Below are 20,239 nucleotides of genomic sequence, written 5' to 3'. Positions count from 1 at the left end.
ACAACACACCACACACACATGTACTGAAACATTTATATTTTTATCAAGTCACACATAAAAAAACTATCAATTAAAATAAGTGCTTCACTCACAATGCACAGTATTAAAAAGATACCAAGTATAATTAAAAACCAGCAATGCCTATAGAAGGACTCTCCCAACCTCAATGTCAATATGTTGGTCCTTTGCATAGGGCAAGCATTACACATACATTAACAAGGGGTGGGGAGAACTAGTATACTTTACAACCTAATATGCCGATAGTTAGCTAGCAGCCTGCACAACCATGTGTTGTGTCCTAAAGACACATTACAACCATTGAACATATGGAAGGCTCTAGACTTGATGGACAGCACCTAACTCATATGTTAGGGTATTTGATTAGAAATGGTGACTTGGTCCAGAGCTCACTGAACCCCTAGGGGATTCAGAAAAAAAGTCCAGTGGCCAGTAAGTACCTCAAGAGTTCCAGTGTCAGTTCACAGTTCCATGTGAAATAATGGTTAAAGTTAAGAGCCCATCCACGCTACTGGAGGTAAGTCTGATCTACCAAATGGATGCAGACGATCAACCCAGGGAAGGCCACAGGAGATCCCAAGGAAGGGTTCCAGAGGAAGATGGGCCCCAGATGAAGAAGTTGCAGAAACACAGGCAGACTCCCATGAAAGCCTATGGGGAATTGTGGTTTGGACTTGCCTCACAGGAATCTCTACCACAAACCAGGTAGACACCCATCAGCGAATATCATGAATAATCACCCTTTCCAGGGCTCCAGAATAGATACTGACATCAGTGGTTTCGGAGGAAACTGCTCCAGTGACCCAAAACAACCTGGTAAATTAATAGCGCTTTTCCACAGGTCCGGTTTCCAGGATCCGGTTCCCAGGGTTTGCTCTCTGACCCAACAATATTCACAGCAAAAAAGGAGACAAACAAAGGCTCTTTCCAGCCCATCTAACTTCAATCCAAGAGTGAAAAGTCCCGTGAAGACGATTTGAGAAAAGACAGGAAAAGCCGACCAGACGTCTCCCAGCAGCAGGATGAACAAAAGAAGGCTGCAGCACGGTAGCAAACGGTCCCAGGATGGAGAACATGGCTGGGAGCACCCACTGGACAGCCCAAATTGACAATTTAGTGCAAAGAAGAACTCTCAGCACTCGTCTGGGCTCCTGCAGCATCCCACATCTATGCAGAAGATCCTGGCGGTAAACAGCAGTTTCTGGCGGTAAATCCGCCCCAAAACAGAAAACAAGTGGAGGACTAAACCCAGCAGATGTGGGGAGTCTCTAGAAGGCTTAAAGAAATACATATTGGATGTCTAGCAGCAACAAACCCAAATCTGGATATGCAAAACCACTTTACCTACCCAGTATGGCCAGGTAAGTGTTAAAAACAGTAAAATCGGCAGAAATCGCAAAATTCGTCAGCAGGTTGATAGACCTGCTACTGCCAAGTGACAGAAACCAGCAAGCGAGAGCGAATTAAAGGTAGGGCAGAACCTAAATCCTTCTGTTAAAGGGGCCTGGCCCCTGCCACGCAGCCAGTCACAAAAAGGGGCTGTGGCAGAGGGTCAGATGACCAATCATACTGGTTGAACACTCTGACTACCACTTAGCCAAAGCCAATGCATACATACCGTGGATTTGCAGCATCATACATTCATTATGCTGCTAATGCTTAATTCGTTCCCATCATTGATGGTTCTTGGTCCTAGACTACATATAGCTCAAGCACAACGATTATGCAGGCTGTGCTCCACTGAATTAGAAACGACTTGCCATCTATTGACTTAATTTTTTTTTTTAAATGACAAATATTGTTTATTTTACAAAAAGTTCATGCCGTCTCCTCAGAGGATCTCTACCGATCTGTTTTGGTCAGCAATTTATTTGACTAATTCTATCGTACCATATGCGGTCCATGGCCTTTGGAAACAGACTAACATTCTGTTACCGAATGGAAAGCAGTGATATTTGATTGTCTCTAGTAGACTGCCTAATGTTAATCTTAATTGAGGCTTTGGATAACCACGTATAGAAACGCAATGCATTTTGCCTTATCTAACTAGATGCATTTAACTGCACATTGCATTTTATTGACTTATCTTCTTAATTGTATGTCTAAATATCGAAATGCATTTCCTTTTTTGATTGCTCTTTTTAAGCGTTATTAGTGCTAAAGTTTTTAATAAACGAATACTTTTAATACAAAATAAAAGCCACGGCATACCCTAGAGGAAGTGCGGCTGCTTGCCCAGGGACCCAAACTAGCCTATGCCAGTTAGGACCAATATGGAGGCAGCCATGATGGCACACAAAGAGCCCACATAGTTAGAAAATCCATTTTGAGCCAACCACGTTGTCACAGAGATAAAGAGAAGCTACCAAAAAAAGTAGATTGGATCATAAATGATGTAATGGCTTGCACCCTTAGTAAAACCAACATTAAGCACAGCACCACCACCCTAATACCTAAAACCAATTGATCTGAAACAATACCATTAGGACAGAAATAAGGTGCCCAATAAGCACCCCTGGAAATGGGCACCTTACGTGCGACCCAATACCATGTACCTTATTAAGGGATTTAATGGCAGGGGGACTTCAGGAGTAGTCCCTGTGGCCACCAAAGAGATCAAGGAACCAAAAATGAAAAGGGGGTAGGAAAATGTTGAAGGTCCCCACAAAATGGTTCTAAAATCCCCAAAATATGAATTCTGGTGCAACAACATCCCACTGATTGGCATACGTAAGACTGCAGGCATTCATATACACAGAGAAAGCAAGGTGCCTTTCTATAAAAGTGCATTGCCACAGTTTATGACCCATGCATCCCATTTTGAGTACACCATTTAGAGTTTCCGACAGCTCCTTTTGGTTGAGCAAGTGACCACAAGGATCACTCCCTGTGTAACTTAAGGGGAGGATGTAAAGGACTCTGATCTACCACACTGCGCCAGAGGGTTCAAATATTTGTGGCAATGATAAGTTGGAACCATACTGGGGTCGCTTTGGGAACCTAGTGACTGTAAGTGACTCTTTATGGGAACCCAGTGCCTCATCAAAGTCATGAATTATCTTTGTGTAGACCAGAGGCCTGGACTTGGATTCTAGGTGGCGTTATATTTGGTGCCTTTCACCCTATTTTGCTTTAGTACATTCTGACACATCATTTTTTTTTTTTTACACCTTTTTCCTCTTATGTTTCAAGTGGCAAAGCCAAATCCTGTAGGAGCTTGCCCCTCCCACATTCCCAGTAGTGTAACCCTGAAAACTGAGTATATCAGGGTTGCAGATCCTAGTTAAGAAAACATCAAGATTGTGAATATTATGCCCCTGTAGCAGCATTTTGTTTCATCCCTTCCAATGAACAGTCTGTATAGTTGCATAATTTGAGCCATTCTATTCAATTCTAAAGGGTTCTTATATAGCGCCACATGCCCGAAGCCTCAGGGCACTCACATATGAAGAATACAGAAAAAGCATACAGGTGACAACAATAGATATTTCAGGGCGATCAATCACATATCAATGGCAGCGATAGTGGTGTTAGGTTGGTTAATCAACTCCTTGATCAAAAAGGAAGGTTTTTAAGCTCTTTTTAAATTGTGCCAGTGACATAATTTATCTGAGCGAAAGAGGGGTTATTTAGGGCGAGGGAATTCATCGCCATTCAAGATTGGATGGACTCAAAACCTCACTCTCACTCTTGCTGAATCAACAGCATACGACCCAGTTACACCACACTATTTCCTCTTTTTTGTTTAAAAATGTTGGATGTAATTTACCCTATATTGTGCGAGGGTGGGCTGCCAAAAGCCCATGCACTGCAAAACCCAGGTACTGGTGCTATCCGCATTGCCAAGGATATGATGGCTAGCCTCGCAGTCTCAGCTATCATTGAGCCTAGTTGGCATAGCACTGCCACTTTTCCTTCTGTCCAATCAGGCCAGCAGAGTCGGGCTCAATGTCGGGCTCAATGTATTTCCATTCCCCAAAGTTTCCAGTATTCCCAGTTACCAGAGTAAAGTCAGTTTCCAATACATTTACTCATTTTTATGGAAGCCTGTTGACCAGAATGGTGTAACGTGTCCACACAGTGGAATGTGTTTTTCTTTATTGAAGTATTTTACAACACACGTGCAGACATGCCAACATTCTGAAGCCCCTGCGAGGGAGATTTCAGCATCGAAATCGGGAGAATACATTTTCCCCATAGGAATGCATTGGGGATATTGTTATTTTAGGTGGGAGACAGTAACAAACAGTCCCGATTTTTTCATTAAAAACAGGAGTCGCCTGCCTAAATCGGGAGGGTTGGCATGTATGCACGTGTACGTCAAGTTTGAGGTTCACATTTGTTTGTCTGGCTGAGGTAATTTTTTTGCGAGACATTCAGGAGGTTTGCCAACTGGGCACTGAGCTTTACAGCATAGTGCGTTGTGAGTGTTGACATAAAGTCGGGGTTAACTTGCTTTCCGGATCCGCCACAGGAACCATTATGAAGAAGATGCACTGTCGCAAAAGAAGACGACTGCTTATAGTGGTAGTTTTTTTAATGAATATAGATGGGTAGACGCCCTGTAAAGCTCTAGATTATTCTGCGAGGTAAACACGTATTTGTTTTCAAAGAATGCATCTTTTAAAAACGAGAAAGACTCCTCAAGATGTGCCATGCCAGACCAAGTGAAAGGCTTAAAAAAACACTTTGAATGGACGTATATTACCTGTTTTTTTCAAAAACAGGTCCGTTATAAATCCCATAAAAAGCACTGAAATATAATTTTTGTTTTCCATCGTAACCATTTAGGCACAGGGTAAAATATCACCCAACTTCAGTGAAACTGTGCCCCAGGTGTGGTCATTGGCACCACTCTCCACATTGGCTCCTTATGAGTTTCCTGCTGGTAATCCCGGAGGGACAGCGGGAAACTTCCATACCTTCTCTACCGCCCGATAGATCGGTATTACCGGGTTATTACCAGCGGCGGAGATGCAGGTAACGCCTCGTTCCATGAAGTCCTACAGGTCCTACAGGACTCCATGGGATGGGTTGCTTGAATATACAGCACCGTTGGTGCCGGTGATTCAGGCCTTGATCTGCTACCAGCAGACCTGGAGTTGATCCGGCTTGAAAGGTGCCCGTATACATTGTTACCATCACTTGATTTCCGGACCGGCCTACTCGTAATGACCCACATTGAGTTGAGCATATGATCACAGAAGAGATTCCAGAAGGGCCAGTTAGAACAGTCAAGTGTGCACACATGTTTGAGTGTTACCATTCACTAATTGGATTGTGCTCTAGACGGTGAAGGATTCTGCTATGCTCTGCTCTGCTCTGCTGTGTAATATGGCTGTACAGCTTTAAAGAACCAGGCATTAAAAAGTCCTCCTCCAGCAAAGCAGAAGCGAAGTGTGCGCTAGTGTTTGGAGTTGGGACGGAGCCGAAACGGCATTTCACTTTGCTTGCCGTGGTTGAGGTGCTGACATGGATGTTATTTGGTTACTTCATATTGCGGAGTCTGATGAGCTGGCAAGTAGCTATTGCAGTCTGTGATAGCCGACTTAGCCATGCGCACCTTTGAGCTATCTAAAGGTGAGGAAGTGTGGTCTACAATCTTCGAGGGAAGACTGTTTGATTCTAGGTTACAATGTTTACATAATTCACTGATAATCCCTAAATTGTTCATTTTGGCTGGTCATTGGGCTGAATCTGCTGTCAACTAAAACTGGACTGTAACACCTCAGGGAGTTGGCAGTTTGTTATCTGAGCCACTCGAGCGACCATATATAGACGGTTCATTCTGGTTGTATGTGCACAGAGTTTGTGCTCTTTTGTAGTGGGTGGTGACTATGGGCATAGTGCCTTTGAGCCATCCAGGGGGCTGACAGTTTTATATCCCCTACACATACATTGCAACAGCAGAAATAGCCCTGTCTTTTTTGAGGGACCTGACATTGTAATACCAGAGATGCCGAATCTAAGGAGTGGCTTCAGTTTTACTAAACAGGACCTTGGGCATGCCCGAAATCTGGATATTGTAGCCCCATCTGTATCTGCTGAGGGGGTGCATGACTATGGAAGTTCCAAATTCTGGTCCATCGTCAGGGAAAATTCAGGAGTTCTGTCTCTGGAAAGGATAAATCTAGGGCTGGCTGACTGTGTGCAGTTTGATATTGGGGCTTTGAAGGAGGCTACTTCTGTGCCCCCTATTATGGTATCCAAGAAGATTAACGGATTTCATGCTTCTATAATGCAGCAGCTGTATTCAGGCAGTCTCAAATCCCTTTTTCAACATAATACCCTAAAGTCCAAGACCATCGGGACAGACTCCATCAAGTTGGCAAATCCTCCACGTTTTACCCCTACCATGTCCTCCTCTAATCCGCCCATTTTTTGGGCTGATTCATGGAATAAATGTGCACCGAAAATTTTGGCACAAGCTGGCGCAAGCGTGAAAAAGCAGATTCATGGAAGCCCTGCGCGTGTTTTCCTCTAGATGTGCGCCAAATCCGTGTGTGGCGCGCACGAGCGCACACGTCATTGCAACATCTAGAACGCTGTGGGCGAGGCACACAGTGAAAGTGCACAACGTTAGCGCACACGCCAAAAAGGGGGCAGAACACGGGGCGTAACGCGCGGAATTGGGAACAACACGTGAAAATAAGGGCATAACTGGGGATGTACTGCTGGGAAGTACACGGAACGCCCACACGCAGGCGAACCACATGTATTCATGGAATCGAATAGGGCAAACCCGCGCACGGCAAAGACACGCACATGCCTAAACATGTCCGCCACATGAAGGCAGGTGGCAGTGTCCCTGCATATTACAAAAGTGTGCGCAAACAAAAAACACGTATATACAGCTACGATGAATGTCCCATTCAGTGGCCCCCTACGATAAATGACGTGTCACGCAACGCACAGGCATCCCCGAAAAGCAAGAAAGAGATAAGCGACCCCTCTTGCCTACGTGCATGTAAAAAAACATGCAGTACGCTGTGGCAGCCAGGAGCCCCAAAAATACGTACGTGATCAACACGCAGGCTAGTATGCCCGTGAAAAAAGAGGTACAAGACAAACATGGATACCCCGAGTGTGAAAAATAGCATGTGCGACTCACGGTCTGCCTTGCGTGTAGAAGAAGGTGTAGCCAACACCCACCTGCTGTGAAGTAATCGCGTGTGAACCCCAATGCCTGGAAAACAAACGCACCGCATTCAACGAAAAGCACGCACAGAGCGATGGAAATCCACGTGGGACCCTCAACCCGTGCCAGGGAAATGCCCGCGCATGTCATGTCACCTACGCGCTTATGCGCTAAGGGCCTTTCCTCGAATTACACACTGACGTGCACTTTTTTTCACGTGCCAAGTCACTCCGTATCAAGCTGGCCACGCGACAACACACGGAAGACCACGCTCCTGCCCTGAAGGCTATTTTCCTGCCCCTCAGAGCCCCGAGCACGCTCCCACCTGCCATCTGCTGCTGCCTGCCTGCAAAACACGTGCCCTGCTATTTGGTGCCTGCACGTCAGCCATCTGCAGGGGTCCAGTTGCTGTGACCACCACTGCTGGAACAGAAGACTCCCGACTGGTATTCCATCGCTCCACAGCCCAGCCCAAGGGCCCAGCTGCCCACCCTTGGGGGTCGCCATGTCGGGGCAAACACCATCTGAGACCACTGGCGACCCCCAGCCAGAGAGGCAGAGGGCTACCAGCTTCAGCGATAAGGAAGTTGGTATCTTGGTGGAGCACGTTCTGGGGCATTATGATGCCCTGTTCCACCATCGCGTACCGACAAGGAAGGATGGGAGAGGATCTGGGAGGATGTAGTGGTTGCCATCAATGCGGAGGGGGTGGCAACCCGCGGCATCAAACACATCCGGAAGCACTGGGAGGATTTTAGATCCAGGACCCTCAGCAAGGCCCGGCGCCTCTTGAAGGCAGAGGATGCAGAGGTGTGCCGGGTCAGCCTAACCAACATCCAGACGAGGGTCCTGGAATGCATAAGCGCAGTGCTCCACGTCCAGATCGTTCAGAGGCAGAACGGTCTGGAGTTGAGCTGTAAGTGGCCATACATTGCTGTGTGAAACAGGGCATGTTGCAGTGTGCTGGTAGTCAGCTACTTGCCTGTATGTGTGACATAGGCCATGTATGGATGTGTGTGTGCAGGGACATCATGGTGCTGCATGTGAGACCAGTCATGCATGAACCACATGGATGGTGCATGTGTTACAATGCAACATGGGGAGCAGCATGAGGAATGCACACATGAATGCATGCCTGTCTCTGTTCTTGGACATGGATGGGGTGTGAGAGATGGGTGCTGCTGTCATGGACACGTATGGTGTACATGTCTGTGTGTCGGAGTAGTGTGTGTGTGACTTTGAAACGCCATGGATGCATGACACATGTCCGTGACGATGTGTTGATTCACTGTTGCAGTCTAGTCATCCTTGTATCCACTGTGTCTGTGGTGTGCGAGGCCAGATGCATGAGCCTCCGGTGATGTGTGTGCATGGGATCAGTATGACCCATGATGCATGTGAGTTTGAAGACAACATTTATGTCAATAGAGGCCCTTGTACATGGATGCTAATGTTGATTGCATGCGCCGTGCCTGTTTCTGCATGTGTGTTGCCTGCATTGACCCATGTGTTGTGAAGTGATGTTTGACAGTACCACTCATGTGCTATTGCTTCCTGTCTAGGGGACTATTGTACAGTACCCTGATGCTTGTGTTCTATGTCTCCCTTTACACAGCGTCGAGTGAAGAAGAGGGCAGAGACAGCGCTGTGGAGCAAAGCGGCAGGGATGCCTCCACTGGCTGGCGACGCAAGGCTCAGCCACCGTCCCAGGAATTACCATCATCCGGGAGCAAGGGGACTGTTGCCGCGTCTGCCACTACGGCTGCAGCGGAAGGGCCGGATGAGCCCCGGCAGTGGCTTGCAATGGTGGAAGACGGTGCGGAGCCATCCAGGTTGGTGGTCTACACAGAGGAGGAGGAGGCCGCTACTGAGCCGCACATGGGGCCTGGTGGGGGTGGTACCACTGGTGCAAGTGGTGCAGTCCAGGTCCAGGGGCAGGAGGCAGCACAGGTCGCCGCGGAGGGGCCTGTGCATGTCACTGTCCTTGACCCTGTGACTCCACCACCATGCACCAGCAGGGATGCCCCGTCCCAGGCCCGTCCGCAGGTTGGGGGGAGGCCCACGTCATCTGGCACTCCACTACCTGCAGACGAGGAGACCCATGACTGTATGGGGTCCGTCCTGATTGGTGTCGCGTTGCGCACGCGTGACATTCGTGATGACCTGCGTGCTTCCTGGGGGGACCACGCGTGCCATCACGAAGAGCTTCGTGGCACAGTTGAGAGGGGCCTTGGTCGGAGGGTTCCCTCATGTGTCGAGCACTCTGGCGGCCCTCTCCTCCTCTGTGGAGACTATGTGCCAGTCATTCTTCCTGCCGTCTTCCGGCCCAGATTCCACCAGAGCCCCCTGTGGACCTGTCCCGACCAACGCAGCCAGCTTGGTGGAGATCACATCCCTGCCACAGTCGGGAGTTGGAGGTCCAGCAGGGGTGGACACCCCACCAACTGGAGACCAGCAGATGGAGGATGTGCCAGCATCATCGGGCAGGGCACATGGACAGCAGCAGCAGGCTCAAGGTGGGAGTGATGATGGCTCGGGGCCATCAATATCAGAGGGGCAGGCATCGGCCGGAGGGCAGGAGGACCCTGGAATGGGAGTGTCTTCCGTGTGGCAGCGGTTGGGCCAGCGGATAGATGCGGAGTGGCGGCGGGCGGAAGAGGCACGGCTCACTATGGTCAGGGCGGAGTTCTCCATGCGCAGGGCATTGAGGCGGGCTGAGTGCCTCGAGGCAACTCACAGGGAGTTGGAACAGGCCATGACTGCATCCCTGTGAGACCTCGGGGCCAGGGAAGAGGCCCGCCTCCGGGACATCGACATGGAGTTCGATGATGCCCTGGCCCGGGACATCACAGAGTGAGCCGTAGGACTTGCCCACCACCATTGTATATAGTTAATTAGTGTTAGGTTTCCTTTCTGTTTTTATTTATTTTGGGGCGCTTGGACAATGCCCCACCTTTTTGTATATAGTTGTTCATTAGTTAGGGTTTTTTGTAGGTTTCCTTTCTATGGTTGGGCTCATGGAACCTGGATTTGTACTTTGTATATAGTTCAACACTGGATTTCACTTCTTTTTTTTTTTGTTCCATGGATCAATGGTTTTGTCTTATTTTTGCACTTTGGATTTGTTTTGACGGACAGGCACTATGGACCCATGTGCTTTTGGATTGATTTGGATTCTGCTTTCACACATTTTTATTTTATATTTTGGACATGCAGCGTTTTCTTAATTATTTCCATTATTGTGTGTTTCATTTCATTCCCTTGCTTTTGTGTTTAATATATTTTTATTTCATACTTCAATGTGTGGTATTCTCTTTGGTTTCATGCATGTCACGATGTGTGTTTTCTCAATCACATGCACCCATTATGTGCGTGTGTGATGGAAATGTATTGAAATGCATACTTGCGATTTGGGCTGTATCGTGTGATGGGGATTTCAATGTGGGGTGGAGGTAATACTTGGTTGAGTGTTTGGACTGGGGTGGCGTGGGGTGTGATTTGGGTGGCCATAAGGCCCATGATTGTGGATCATGATGACGTGTTGGGGGGACATGAGTCGGGGCCTGCTGGCAGGTGCCTGTCACTGCTAGGTGGGTGGGAGTGCAGGGGGACATGTGTCGGTGCTCACTTGTGCATGGTGACATGTGGGCTGGCTGGGGGGCATGGCCAGGGTGGATGGGCTGCCTGTGGGGCATTGCCAGGGGTGCAGGGTAGTCCCCTGTGTTGTGGGCTGCCTGCAGGGCCTGGGGAGGGTGGAGAGGGCACACCTGAGAGGACAGACACTGCCAATTCGCGTTGGGGCACCCCAGGAATACACATACCCCTCCCGTGGCAGCGAAAACGCATGTAAAACTCCCTACGCACCCCGCTCGCACTAGGCCTATCGCGTGTGATACTTCACGCGCACCCCACAAATACATGCAGGCACCCCATCCACCCTGGGCATGTCCCACAGACAGCCCATGCCACAGGGGGGGTGCTTTTTCTACGCTATTTACCTGCCGCGGAGTGGGGTACGTGTATTCAGAGGGGTGTGCGGGGAGTTTTACACGCGTTTTCGCTGCCGCGGGAGAGGTACGTGTATTCTGAGGCATGCGCAGGAAGTTTTACACCTGTTTTCGTGGTTGGGGGGCTGTATGCTGGTCCACTGGCCTTTGCGCCATGTACTGGATTTGTGCGCTGGTCATGGCTCACGGGGCGGGGTTGGGGCGTAACTGGCGCTGCTGCAGGGGCGCTGCGCCACGGCTGCTTATGGATGTTGAAATCCATGAATACGCTGTGCGCTGAAATGGGTTTTGGCACACGCGGCTGGCGCAATACACTGTGCGCCAGCTGCGTTCACCACTTGTGCGCCGAATTCTATGAATTACCCCCTTTGTGTTTGGAGACTCGTCTGATGGGCACTTGAACTCTGTAGTGCCCACTAACCAACCATCACCCACACAATCTCCGGCTCTGTCCAACTTGGGCGTGGGTGGTGGAGTAGGGCTGAATGATGTATGTTATGATGGTGAGACATTAGAGGATTCATTCCATATTCTCTCATCAGCTAACAAAGGCCTACATAAAGACAATACAGATTCGGAGATGGCTTCTTTTCAAGAGGACCTGGCATCTCTTACAGGAAAGGGGAACTATTCTGGGGATGTGGTTACATGTGGGGATGCTGCAATCCACTCTAAGCTGGACCTTGGGGTTCAGGCAAGGCTATGTTTTGAGAGATCTAGAATCACTTTATCAGTGAGTGATGAAAGGGATCGTATTAAGGCTCCTTTTACTTCCGTTCATAGCCTCAAGGCCAGCGGGCGCTCACTATGTCCGGACATGAGAAGAGTCATTCCAGATTAGTGTGTCCACTAGTGTAGTAGTTCAAGGTACTCGGCTGTGGGGAATTGACCTCTTTGCACTTCCCACACTCATCTCTCCTAGCTTCCTACGCTCATCTCTCCGAGCTTGCCACACTCATAACTCTGAGCTTACTCTCTGTCATTTATGGCAGGATTGGGGGCGGAGGTTTGCTAGAGAAGGGCACGCTGAAAAATACAGACAGCTTGTTAATTTTAGCAAGCAATGTTTTACACTGTACATAATGCTTTTTGATCGATTGATATCCGTCTACTTGTAGCTTAAATATGTTGGCCTGTGTGAAAAATCAGGTACATCAGATGAAAAAAGTCCTCTGTGGAGCAAATTTATTTTACACACCCATGTGCTTGACATTGACAAGCAAACTATAGGTATCAGCGTTACAGTGAATGCACATCTCTCAGAATTAGAGAATGCAAGATTGCAACAGTGAATACAGTGGGCGTGGCATAATAAACACTGAAGATTGGTACAAACAGCCTCCTCCAAATAAGGAGTTGAAATCTTTAGTCAGTGGTTGAACTTAGGCCTTAATGTTATGATGTGTGCATTATTTCTCCTTTTGTTGCCCAAGAAGACCTGCGTTTAGAAATGGATGGCGCACCTTTATGAAAGCCTTTTGTTCTGACAAAATGAAACATTACTAGCTGCCTCACCGTCATCGACCACTAGGTGGCTGCATGCTACCGTATTCTAAACTCCTGCAAGCGGAAGTCCTCTTTCACCTAGCCTGCAACACCTCTCTCCCTTCTCCTTCATCTCTGCCGCTTTGCCCATAACTTGGACCTATAGTGCTCTCTTTAGTAGCGACCTCAAACTCTTCCATAAACCGCACTGCCAACACAGACAGGCTCAACCTTCTCAATTTAAGGAAAATCCACTGACATCTCACCCAACTCTCAGCAAACATTCTGTCTACCCTAGGGATTATCAAATTGGACTATTCTGCAAGCCTGCGCATTTTCCTTTTCATCCACTCCTTTTTTCCCTCAACAAGGTTCTCGAGATGGCTACATGCACTTCTTTCAACCTACCCAGATCCTCCTCCTCCACCAACCGTTACCATGCTGGATGGGCCCCCTGCCAAATATTTAAGGGACTACTCCTAAACTTCATATCTGTCCATGACCCTGGGCCCCCCATTACTGGGTAACTGGTTATGATTGGTCATCTATTAAGCACTTAATACCCAGAGGTTTCTAAGTGTAAACCCGGGATCAAACCTCTGTTGCTCCACGCCATCTTGCTTCCAAGGGGAGCTGTTGCCCCTGAACTATCCTCCAGAGAAACTCACACTATCGCAGTCTGTGTTTCTATTCTCTCAACAGTTTAACTGTCCAGCTTCCCTGCTGCCACTACCCCACCTTCTCACTCTTGCATTACTCCCCTGCAATGCACCTCCTGTGGCCATCAACGCTATTCTACTTGTGGTACTGTTTAAGACCAGGCTGAAGGTTCACTTGCTAAATTGTGAAAGGCATCTCGAAACGCCAAGCTATTCCTTCTCAACTGACTTTTCAGTCAAGTGGCCGAATAATGCTGCATAACCCGGGATTTAAGAGTGCCTCTTGGATGGCCGTATAGTGTGAAGCTCTGAGGAATGTAGCGTGAATGAAAGTGCAGCTGCAGATTCACCAACCAATCAAGGTTGGATCCACCTTTGCCTCCCTCACCTGCACTCTATGCCAGTAATCTAACCATCTTTATCTCCTCGTGCTATTCCTCACTCCTAAGTGCGTCCATATCAGGATATCCTTCTAAACTCATCTAGATTATGGTACCCTAGCCATGCAGTCTCTTCCACAGGAGTTTACTGCTTCATATTATGTTACATAATAGCCAGCACTTACACAAATACACCCTCCATGCTCCATTTGATCCTACTCCTACATGTTGCAGTTTGTGTCCTTCCTGCCCGCTCCCCTCTACCAAACAATTGCAAGACCAAAGGCCGACAGGTGAAAATTGACCACCTAGGAGACACGCAACCAGATGAGTTCAGAACACCTGCATGGAGAAGACCGCTCCTCTGGGCTTGTAGCTGTGTGTGCTTCTATTTCCGGGTGCCTGTATCATGCCTGACAGACCTTTAGGTTAAGCATAGTGGTCATGATATGTGTGTTAAGCTAAGCTCTTATGTCTTCCATCGCGCTGTAGTTATTCGGGCAGTTTTCATGGGCAAATGTCCATCGACTAAGCTGCAGTCCTGATTGCCCGGTGAACGCCTGAAAAATGCTGTTATACCACACCATCCCACATGCAATGGCTTGCAGTTGCCCCTCCATGGCTGTACTATGTGTGTAACGTTATGTCATTCCTGCAAAGTTTTATAATACTTGCGACATCCTGCTATGTCATTTTTGGCTGTTTGCAGCTTTATTCTGCGACTAACAACTTGCAGCCTCCGGCCTTATCTGACAGCCTTTACACATATCTGGGAATCAGTGTTCTGGCAAACAGGGTGTTCAAGCTTCTTTGGTGTCCAGGCAGCAAACATTCCCTACAGGAAGAGACTGCGTAGTCCTGTGAGAGTCAGGCGGCTGCTGAGACGTGCACTCCCAAGCCCTTAATGCTGGGCGGCTGTGCTGCAGTACCTCTTCTGCTGCTGGTGGGTTTTAAATCCCTGGGAATCCTGCTGTTCTTGGGTACTGTTCTATTCTAAGGGCTTGGTCGTCCTGTTGTGCGGCCTCCCCTTTGCGAGCCTTTCTGCCAGTGTTTTATGTGCAGTATATAAACAGGGCTGTGAGATCTAGTGAGTCTGTACAGCTGTTCCCCTCCTCTGTGCCCCTCTGTGTATCTGTTCTGTTACCTCTGAAATGTGCTCTGTTTTGCATCTGTACTGTTGCATAGTTCTGTAAAGCACTCTGTTGTGTATTGGTGTATACCTCTGTAAAGCACGCCGTTGCTTCTCAAAGCTAGGTTTGCGCTCAATACATTCCAGAATAGTGATATAATGAAAAATGACATTTTCCATCATTAAGCCTGGGTGTGTGTACAAACAGCTATAAGGGGCCTGCCTTCTTTTAAAATGAACCCCTCTTTCACTGACTTGTATCGTGCAACTTTATTGAGTTACTTTACCCTTAAATGAAACTAAAGTATCTTCTGTTTTCCTGTAATTCTCGCTTTCAGGTTACACTCGAGGAAGGACAGCAGCTAGCACGGCAGCTTAAAGTAACATACATGGAGGCATCAGCAAAAATCAGAATGAATGTAGACCAATCTTTTCATGAACTTGTGAGAGTTATAAGGTGAGCTGACTTCCTACTACATAGTTTTAAAACGTAATAATACCGGTTTTTAGCATAAGAGTTTTGAGGGCATGCAGCCACCCACTGGAAATTTACAAAATGGCACTGTTTCTATTCCCAGTTATCAGGCTCTAGTTAGTCTGTGGTGTACTTCTGATCACTAATGTCACAATGGTTATTCTTTCAGCACCCCTGCAAGCTTTAAGATAAGTAATATGTAAAGTTCCGAACCTGGATTTCTCTTTGACATGGTACATTTTTAATGATCTAGATTTCAAGTCTGTTTCATCTAGTCAAAGTTGGCTAGTTGAGACATTCCATATGGTTTATTAGCCATCTTGATCCACTTGCATTCAGACACAGCTTTGAAAGTCCGCTTGGACAGTGAAGGACATTTTTCTGATAATCTTCCACCCTCCCACGGTCTCCGCCAGGGATGCATCTTATCCCCCTTTCTGTTTAACACCCATCTTTCTAATTTGGGAGACTCCCCGGTCTTTTGTCGCCTGAGATTTACAGGGTAAGACTTTTTGGGTTAATTTATGCAGATGATATTATTTTACTGGACAGGCTCTGGGTGGGTCTTCAATGTCTTCTGAATTCCGTTAAACAATATTGTGATGCAATTGATCTGCAGATTAATGTGACTAAGACCAGGATTTTGGCACTCGGTGCAGGAGAAAAGGGGGTGAATGGTGGTTGGATGAGAAACCCTTGGAAGTTGTGAATGAATTCAGGTATCTTGGTTTCCAAATATACTCTTATCCTTGTAAAACTGCTTTTCCGGAAAATCGGTATGAAAAGGCTAAAGTTCTCATGGCACAAATGAGACATTATAATTTTAGATAAGACAAATGTTCCACTCTCCCACGAGTTAAGTTTAATAATGTCAAGGTGACACCAGCAATCACATACAGCCTTGGGATCCATTATGTTCTTCTGGAGGAGGACTTTTTATATTTAGAAGGCCTTTTTTGGAGAGACATTTTACCAGTTCCAAAGTAATTCCCAGTAGCAGTATTAAGGGGTGATTGGAGATTGATTTCCTTAAGAATTACAGGTTTGGTGGAAGAGGATATTTATTATGCCATAAATTCATTAAGCCACCAAGCAAATCCTTGTTTGAACAGTTTGATCAGGTGCAGCTTGGGAAGCTGAATTGGCTGGTCGGGAAATGTTATGAGAAACTTGAATTGTGGGGTTTGAACTGCGCACAGGTCTTGGGCAATCCTGCTGCTTACACAAATAGATCTGGATCATAGATTGGAGCCACACTTGTTGTTCAGTGGGTAATTAGAAACGTTACACAAAGATGAGCAGGGGAGCAGAGAAAGCCAGTGTGTGGGGTGCGGTGGAGGAGAGGCAGGCCAGGGCTTGAGCTACACTGAAGTCACGTTTGGGAGTGGTAAGAGAGAGTCTGGGCCGGAATGACGTCATGGGGAAGATATGGAACAGAGTGGCATGTGCTATGTGTTGCAACATGAGGTGAGCAGAATTTTGGGGGCAACAGACCCAAGCTTGAAAAGGAGAGGTTGTCTTCTGTGAGAAGAAATATATTATCCACATTGACAGTAGTGAGATGGATATGAGACAAACTTTGAGAAACCTCAACTTAACAGTCGGGTCATTCTTTGCAACAATCATCCATGATGTTGTGCTGTTCTTGTCACTGCGAATTGCTGAAGGGCACCATATTGTGCAGCCATTTTGACATTGTTAATATTTTTTTACTAAAATGTCTTCATGGTGAATTGTCAATATTCTTCTCATGTTTTTCAACTAAGCTATAATTGAGTTGATGTTCTGTTGAAAATATCCATCATGAACCTGGCCATTAATATGTTATCATCTTATATTCATTTGTTACGTAAAATATATTTTCTTATCTTGAATCTTGATCTGCCAAACTAAATAGTAATCTCACATTGGCAAGAAAATGCCTTGTCATCAATGTTTCAAAAATATGTGTGCTATTTTCAGAATGCAAATCTAGGTTTGGGAAGCAATGTAGCTTTGTACAAGTCGGGGCAGGGGAGTTTTCTATCGGTATAGAAACATTGGGTTATTTAAACTGGCATTTGGGAAAAGCAGGTGAAAACAGGTTAGTGTTGGACTGGCTTGGCAATACAGAGAAATGCAGAAGTAGATGGAGGGAACATTCCTCCTGGCGAACTGAGCACAGAATAAGTAGGTGGACTTGTAGCCAGGGTAAACTTTCTGCCTGGCGATGTGAATTTTGACGGCCTCTGTGAAACCACAGGAATGTGGGTGTGCGACTGATGTTGAGGTTCCTCAGCCAGATGAGCAATTATCGAGATAGCTGCTCGCGTGGTTCTATCACCTGCCATACATGAATATGTGCTACTTGTGATCCGTTTTGTAATGTCAGCCATTTGGGTTGATACACTAAGAAACCATACCATAGCAAGACCTTACATCACATGCGTGCAAACCTGTTGCTTCCTTGCGTCGTGCGAGTCATTGCATTGTTGAGCAGGCATGTTCTCTAGCAAGCTTTTCAGATTTTGTGACTTAAACAATATGAACTGAAATTTGAATTCTGTTTCCTTCATTTTATATCTGCAGGAAATTTCAGGAGCAAGACTGTCCTCCTTCTCCAGAGCCAACCCGGAAAGAGAAGGACAAGAAAGGCTGCCACTGTATCATTTTCTGAAAAAGGCCATTGTCTGCTATCGACTGCCATCAAAAACGTCCTTCATCCATTCATTGTCCATTGAATTTCATAGATGTCTAGACTTCACTGTGCATGCCCTATATCTGTCCCCCTGGTAGCCTAGGCCTTGAAGATCTTGACTTTTCAAACCTTGAGGATTACGTAACTCAGGGTTATTACACTTAAAAAAAAAAAACAAAGACTGCTCCTTATAAATCACAAATGTCAATTTTGAATATATATAAATTATTTTCATCCACTACTTGTTATACCTCTAAGATAGCAGCAATTGTAGGAGTTAACAAGTAAGGTTGTGCTGGCATTGTGCTTTTCGTTTAAACAAATTTTAAAAAATTCAGTTTGCCTTAAGAAACCAACACTGAATTGAATTGCCAAAAAGAAAAAAATGGTTTTTAGCTCATGCAGGTGCTGAAACCTTAATTTCAGTGCCAAAATGCTAGTCTACTGTATTTATGTCATTGGTTTGGTGACTGGCCGCAAGGCTGCTCTTCAATGGCGCATCGCACTTGGGGGTCGTACTGGACTTGAGCATTTTAGTGGGAGTCGACATTTCACATCAGTGTTTGGGACGGGTGTGGGAGGAAGCAGGTGCAATTTTCTGTTTCTTTGTCTTCCTTTGATGCAAGTATCTCTGAGCGAGGGATTCGAGAAAGCAAAACTGTCCTTTCCTTTCATGTAATATAAAAATATGGAATTGCTCTTTCCACTTTAAGAGATGATTAAATGTTTTTGCTATATACTTTTATACATTATTTTCTTATCAAACTAGTTAACAGGTATTTTTATATGTTTGTAAGCCCATTATGCTTTCAGAGCATAACTTGTGTATATGTAAAGATAAGTATTTAATTCTCACTGATCACTTTTAATTGACGAGATCATAGGTCAAAGTGTTAGAGCTACATTAAAAGAAAAAGCCCCCTGGTATGTGAGTAATGATTGTGCTTCACGAGGCTGCCTGTGTACCTGCCACATATAGCTTCCTGGAGTAAAACGTGATTTCCTATTTAAGTCGCCGTTCGTATCATTTGTAAAGGATTGACTATATTGTGAGGTATTGGGAAATGTACAAATGTTAACTGACAAATATATAGTTTGATTGTGGATGGTATTTCATTATGAATTGTGTGGATTGTGTTTAAACAATTCCGAAATGAGTTCCCTGATTTAAAATACTGAGCGGTATTGCACAGGTGTCAACCTGCTGAATGTGTGCGCAGCCATTTCATGAGGTTTGATTATAAAGCATACCCATGTATAGCCTCAGGTGCTAGAATTAAAGATGATCTTACCATTATAAATAATTATCAGAATGGTTTACCTTTTGTTGTCTTGCGTGCCTTCCAGAATACCCAAATAAGTATGCCATTTGTAGTTGAATGTGGTGGGAGAAGAGAAAATATCCTTTGACCAATCGGAGTTCCGTTCCAGGGAATAATGGCGGCAGCCTGCGTCTACGTTCCGGTCAACTCAGGAGACCATGCTGACATTTCCTTTGTGCCACAAGGATTCTCTCTCCTCGCCTCCTTCCCTATTTGTGTTAAATGTGTCTGCCTATGCACTGTTGCCTGAGAACCTCTATTCATTCTATATTGCCCTGTACCACACAATCAAGAGCAACATGTCCACCAGCCCTTCAAGGTACTTATGGAATTGTCTAATCCAGGAACTCCATTGTTGCACGGCCGGGTAGGATCAATGCAAGACCAACACGAAATTATATTCTAAGTAAACGTTTATTGCATTAAATTACACTTTTGAGACAAAATCAAGAAAACCTTTTTAAGCACTCTGAGAACCTTCCTCCCACTGGGAAACAGCACATAACTTTCCCTAGAGGTAAGCTTGACTGACAGGATGGTTACCGGTCTGGGTCAGGTAATGGGTATTGGGGTGAGATTGCCACAAAAGGGGCTAAGTGAAAGCAACACAATGTAGAAGGAATGATGGTGTCTCCTGGGTCAAACAATTAGTCTTTGGGACTCTGTCTCTCTCACTCTGGATCCCTCCAGAGGCGCATTGTCAAATGTCAGCTACTCAGCCTCAGGTTCGATTGTCACCACACTTCTTTTGAGACTACATAGATTTTAGAATCTCTTCCTTGGCTCCTTATTTTTGACTTCTGCCCTCTGCTTCTGGGGATACCCGTTCTCTGGGTCTGTATATTTGGATGTTATACCTGGGCAACGGTACATGCTCAGCCTAATTAATGTCATTGTTGGCCTCCCAGCTTACACCAGGAATTTGGTAACCTGTATGTATCTATATAAA

At 46.2% G+C, this 20,239-nt stretch overlaps 1 protein-coding gene across 1 annotated transcript in view; it reads left to right on the top strand.

The window, feature by feature from the left end:
* The window catches only part of RRAS2 (RAS related 2), a 301,207-nt gene extending 281,935 nt beyond the window's left edge, over window positions 1-19,272 (top strand). The window contains exons 5-6 of the mRNA XM_069623733.1: window positions 15,155-15,273; window positions 17,860-19,272. Coding sequence (XP_069479834.1) covers window positions 15,155-15,273; window positions 17,860-17,947 — 207 coding nt within the window. The 3' untranslated portion in view covers window positions 17,948-19,272. The remainder of the gene's footprint in view (window positions 1-15,154; window positions 15,274-17,859) is intronic.
* Window positions 19,273-20,239: the final 967 nt, after the last annotated feature.

This window comes from Ambystoma mexicanum, chromosome 11 (genome assembly GCF_040938575.1).
Source record: "Ambystoma mexicanum isolate Mex_15411 chromosome 11, UKY_AmexF1_1, whole genome shotgun sequence".
NCBI classification, from domain to species: domain Eukaryota; kingdom Metazoa; phylum Chordata; class Amphibia; order Caudata; family Ambystomatidae; genus Ambystoma; species Ambystoma mexicanum.
Note: the sequence above shows the minus strand (reverse complement) of the source record. Positions and strands in the feature narration are given on the sequence as shown.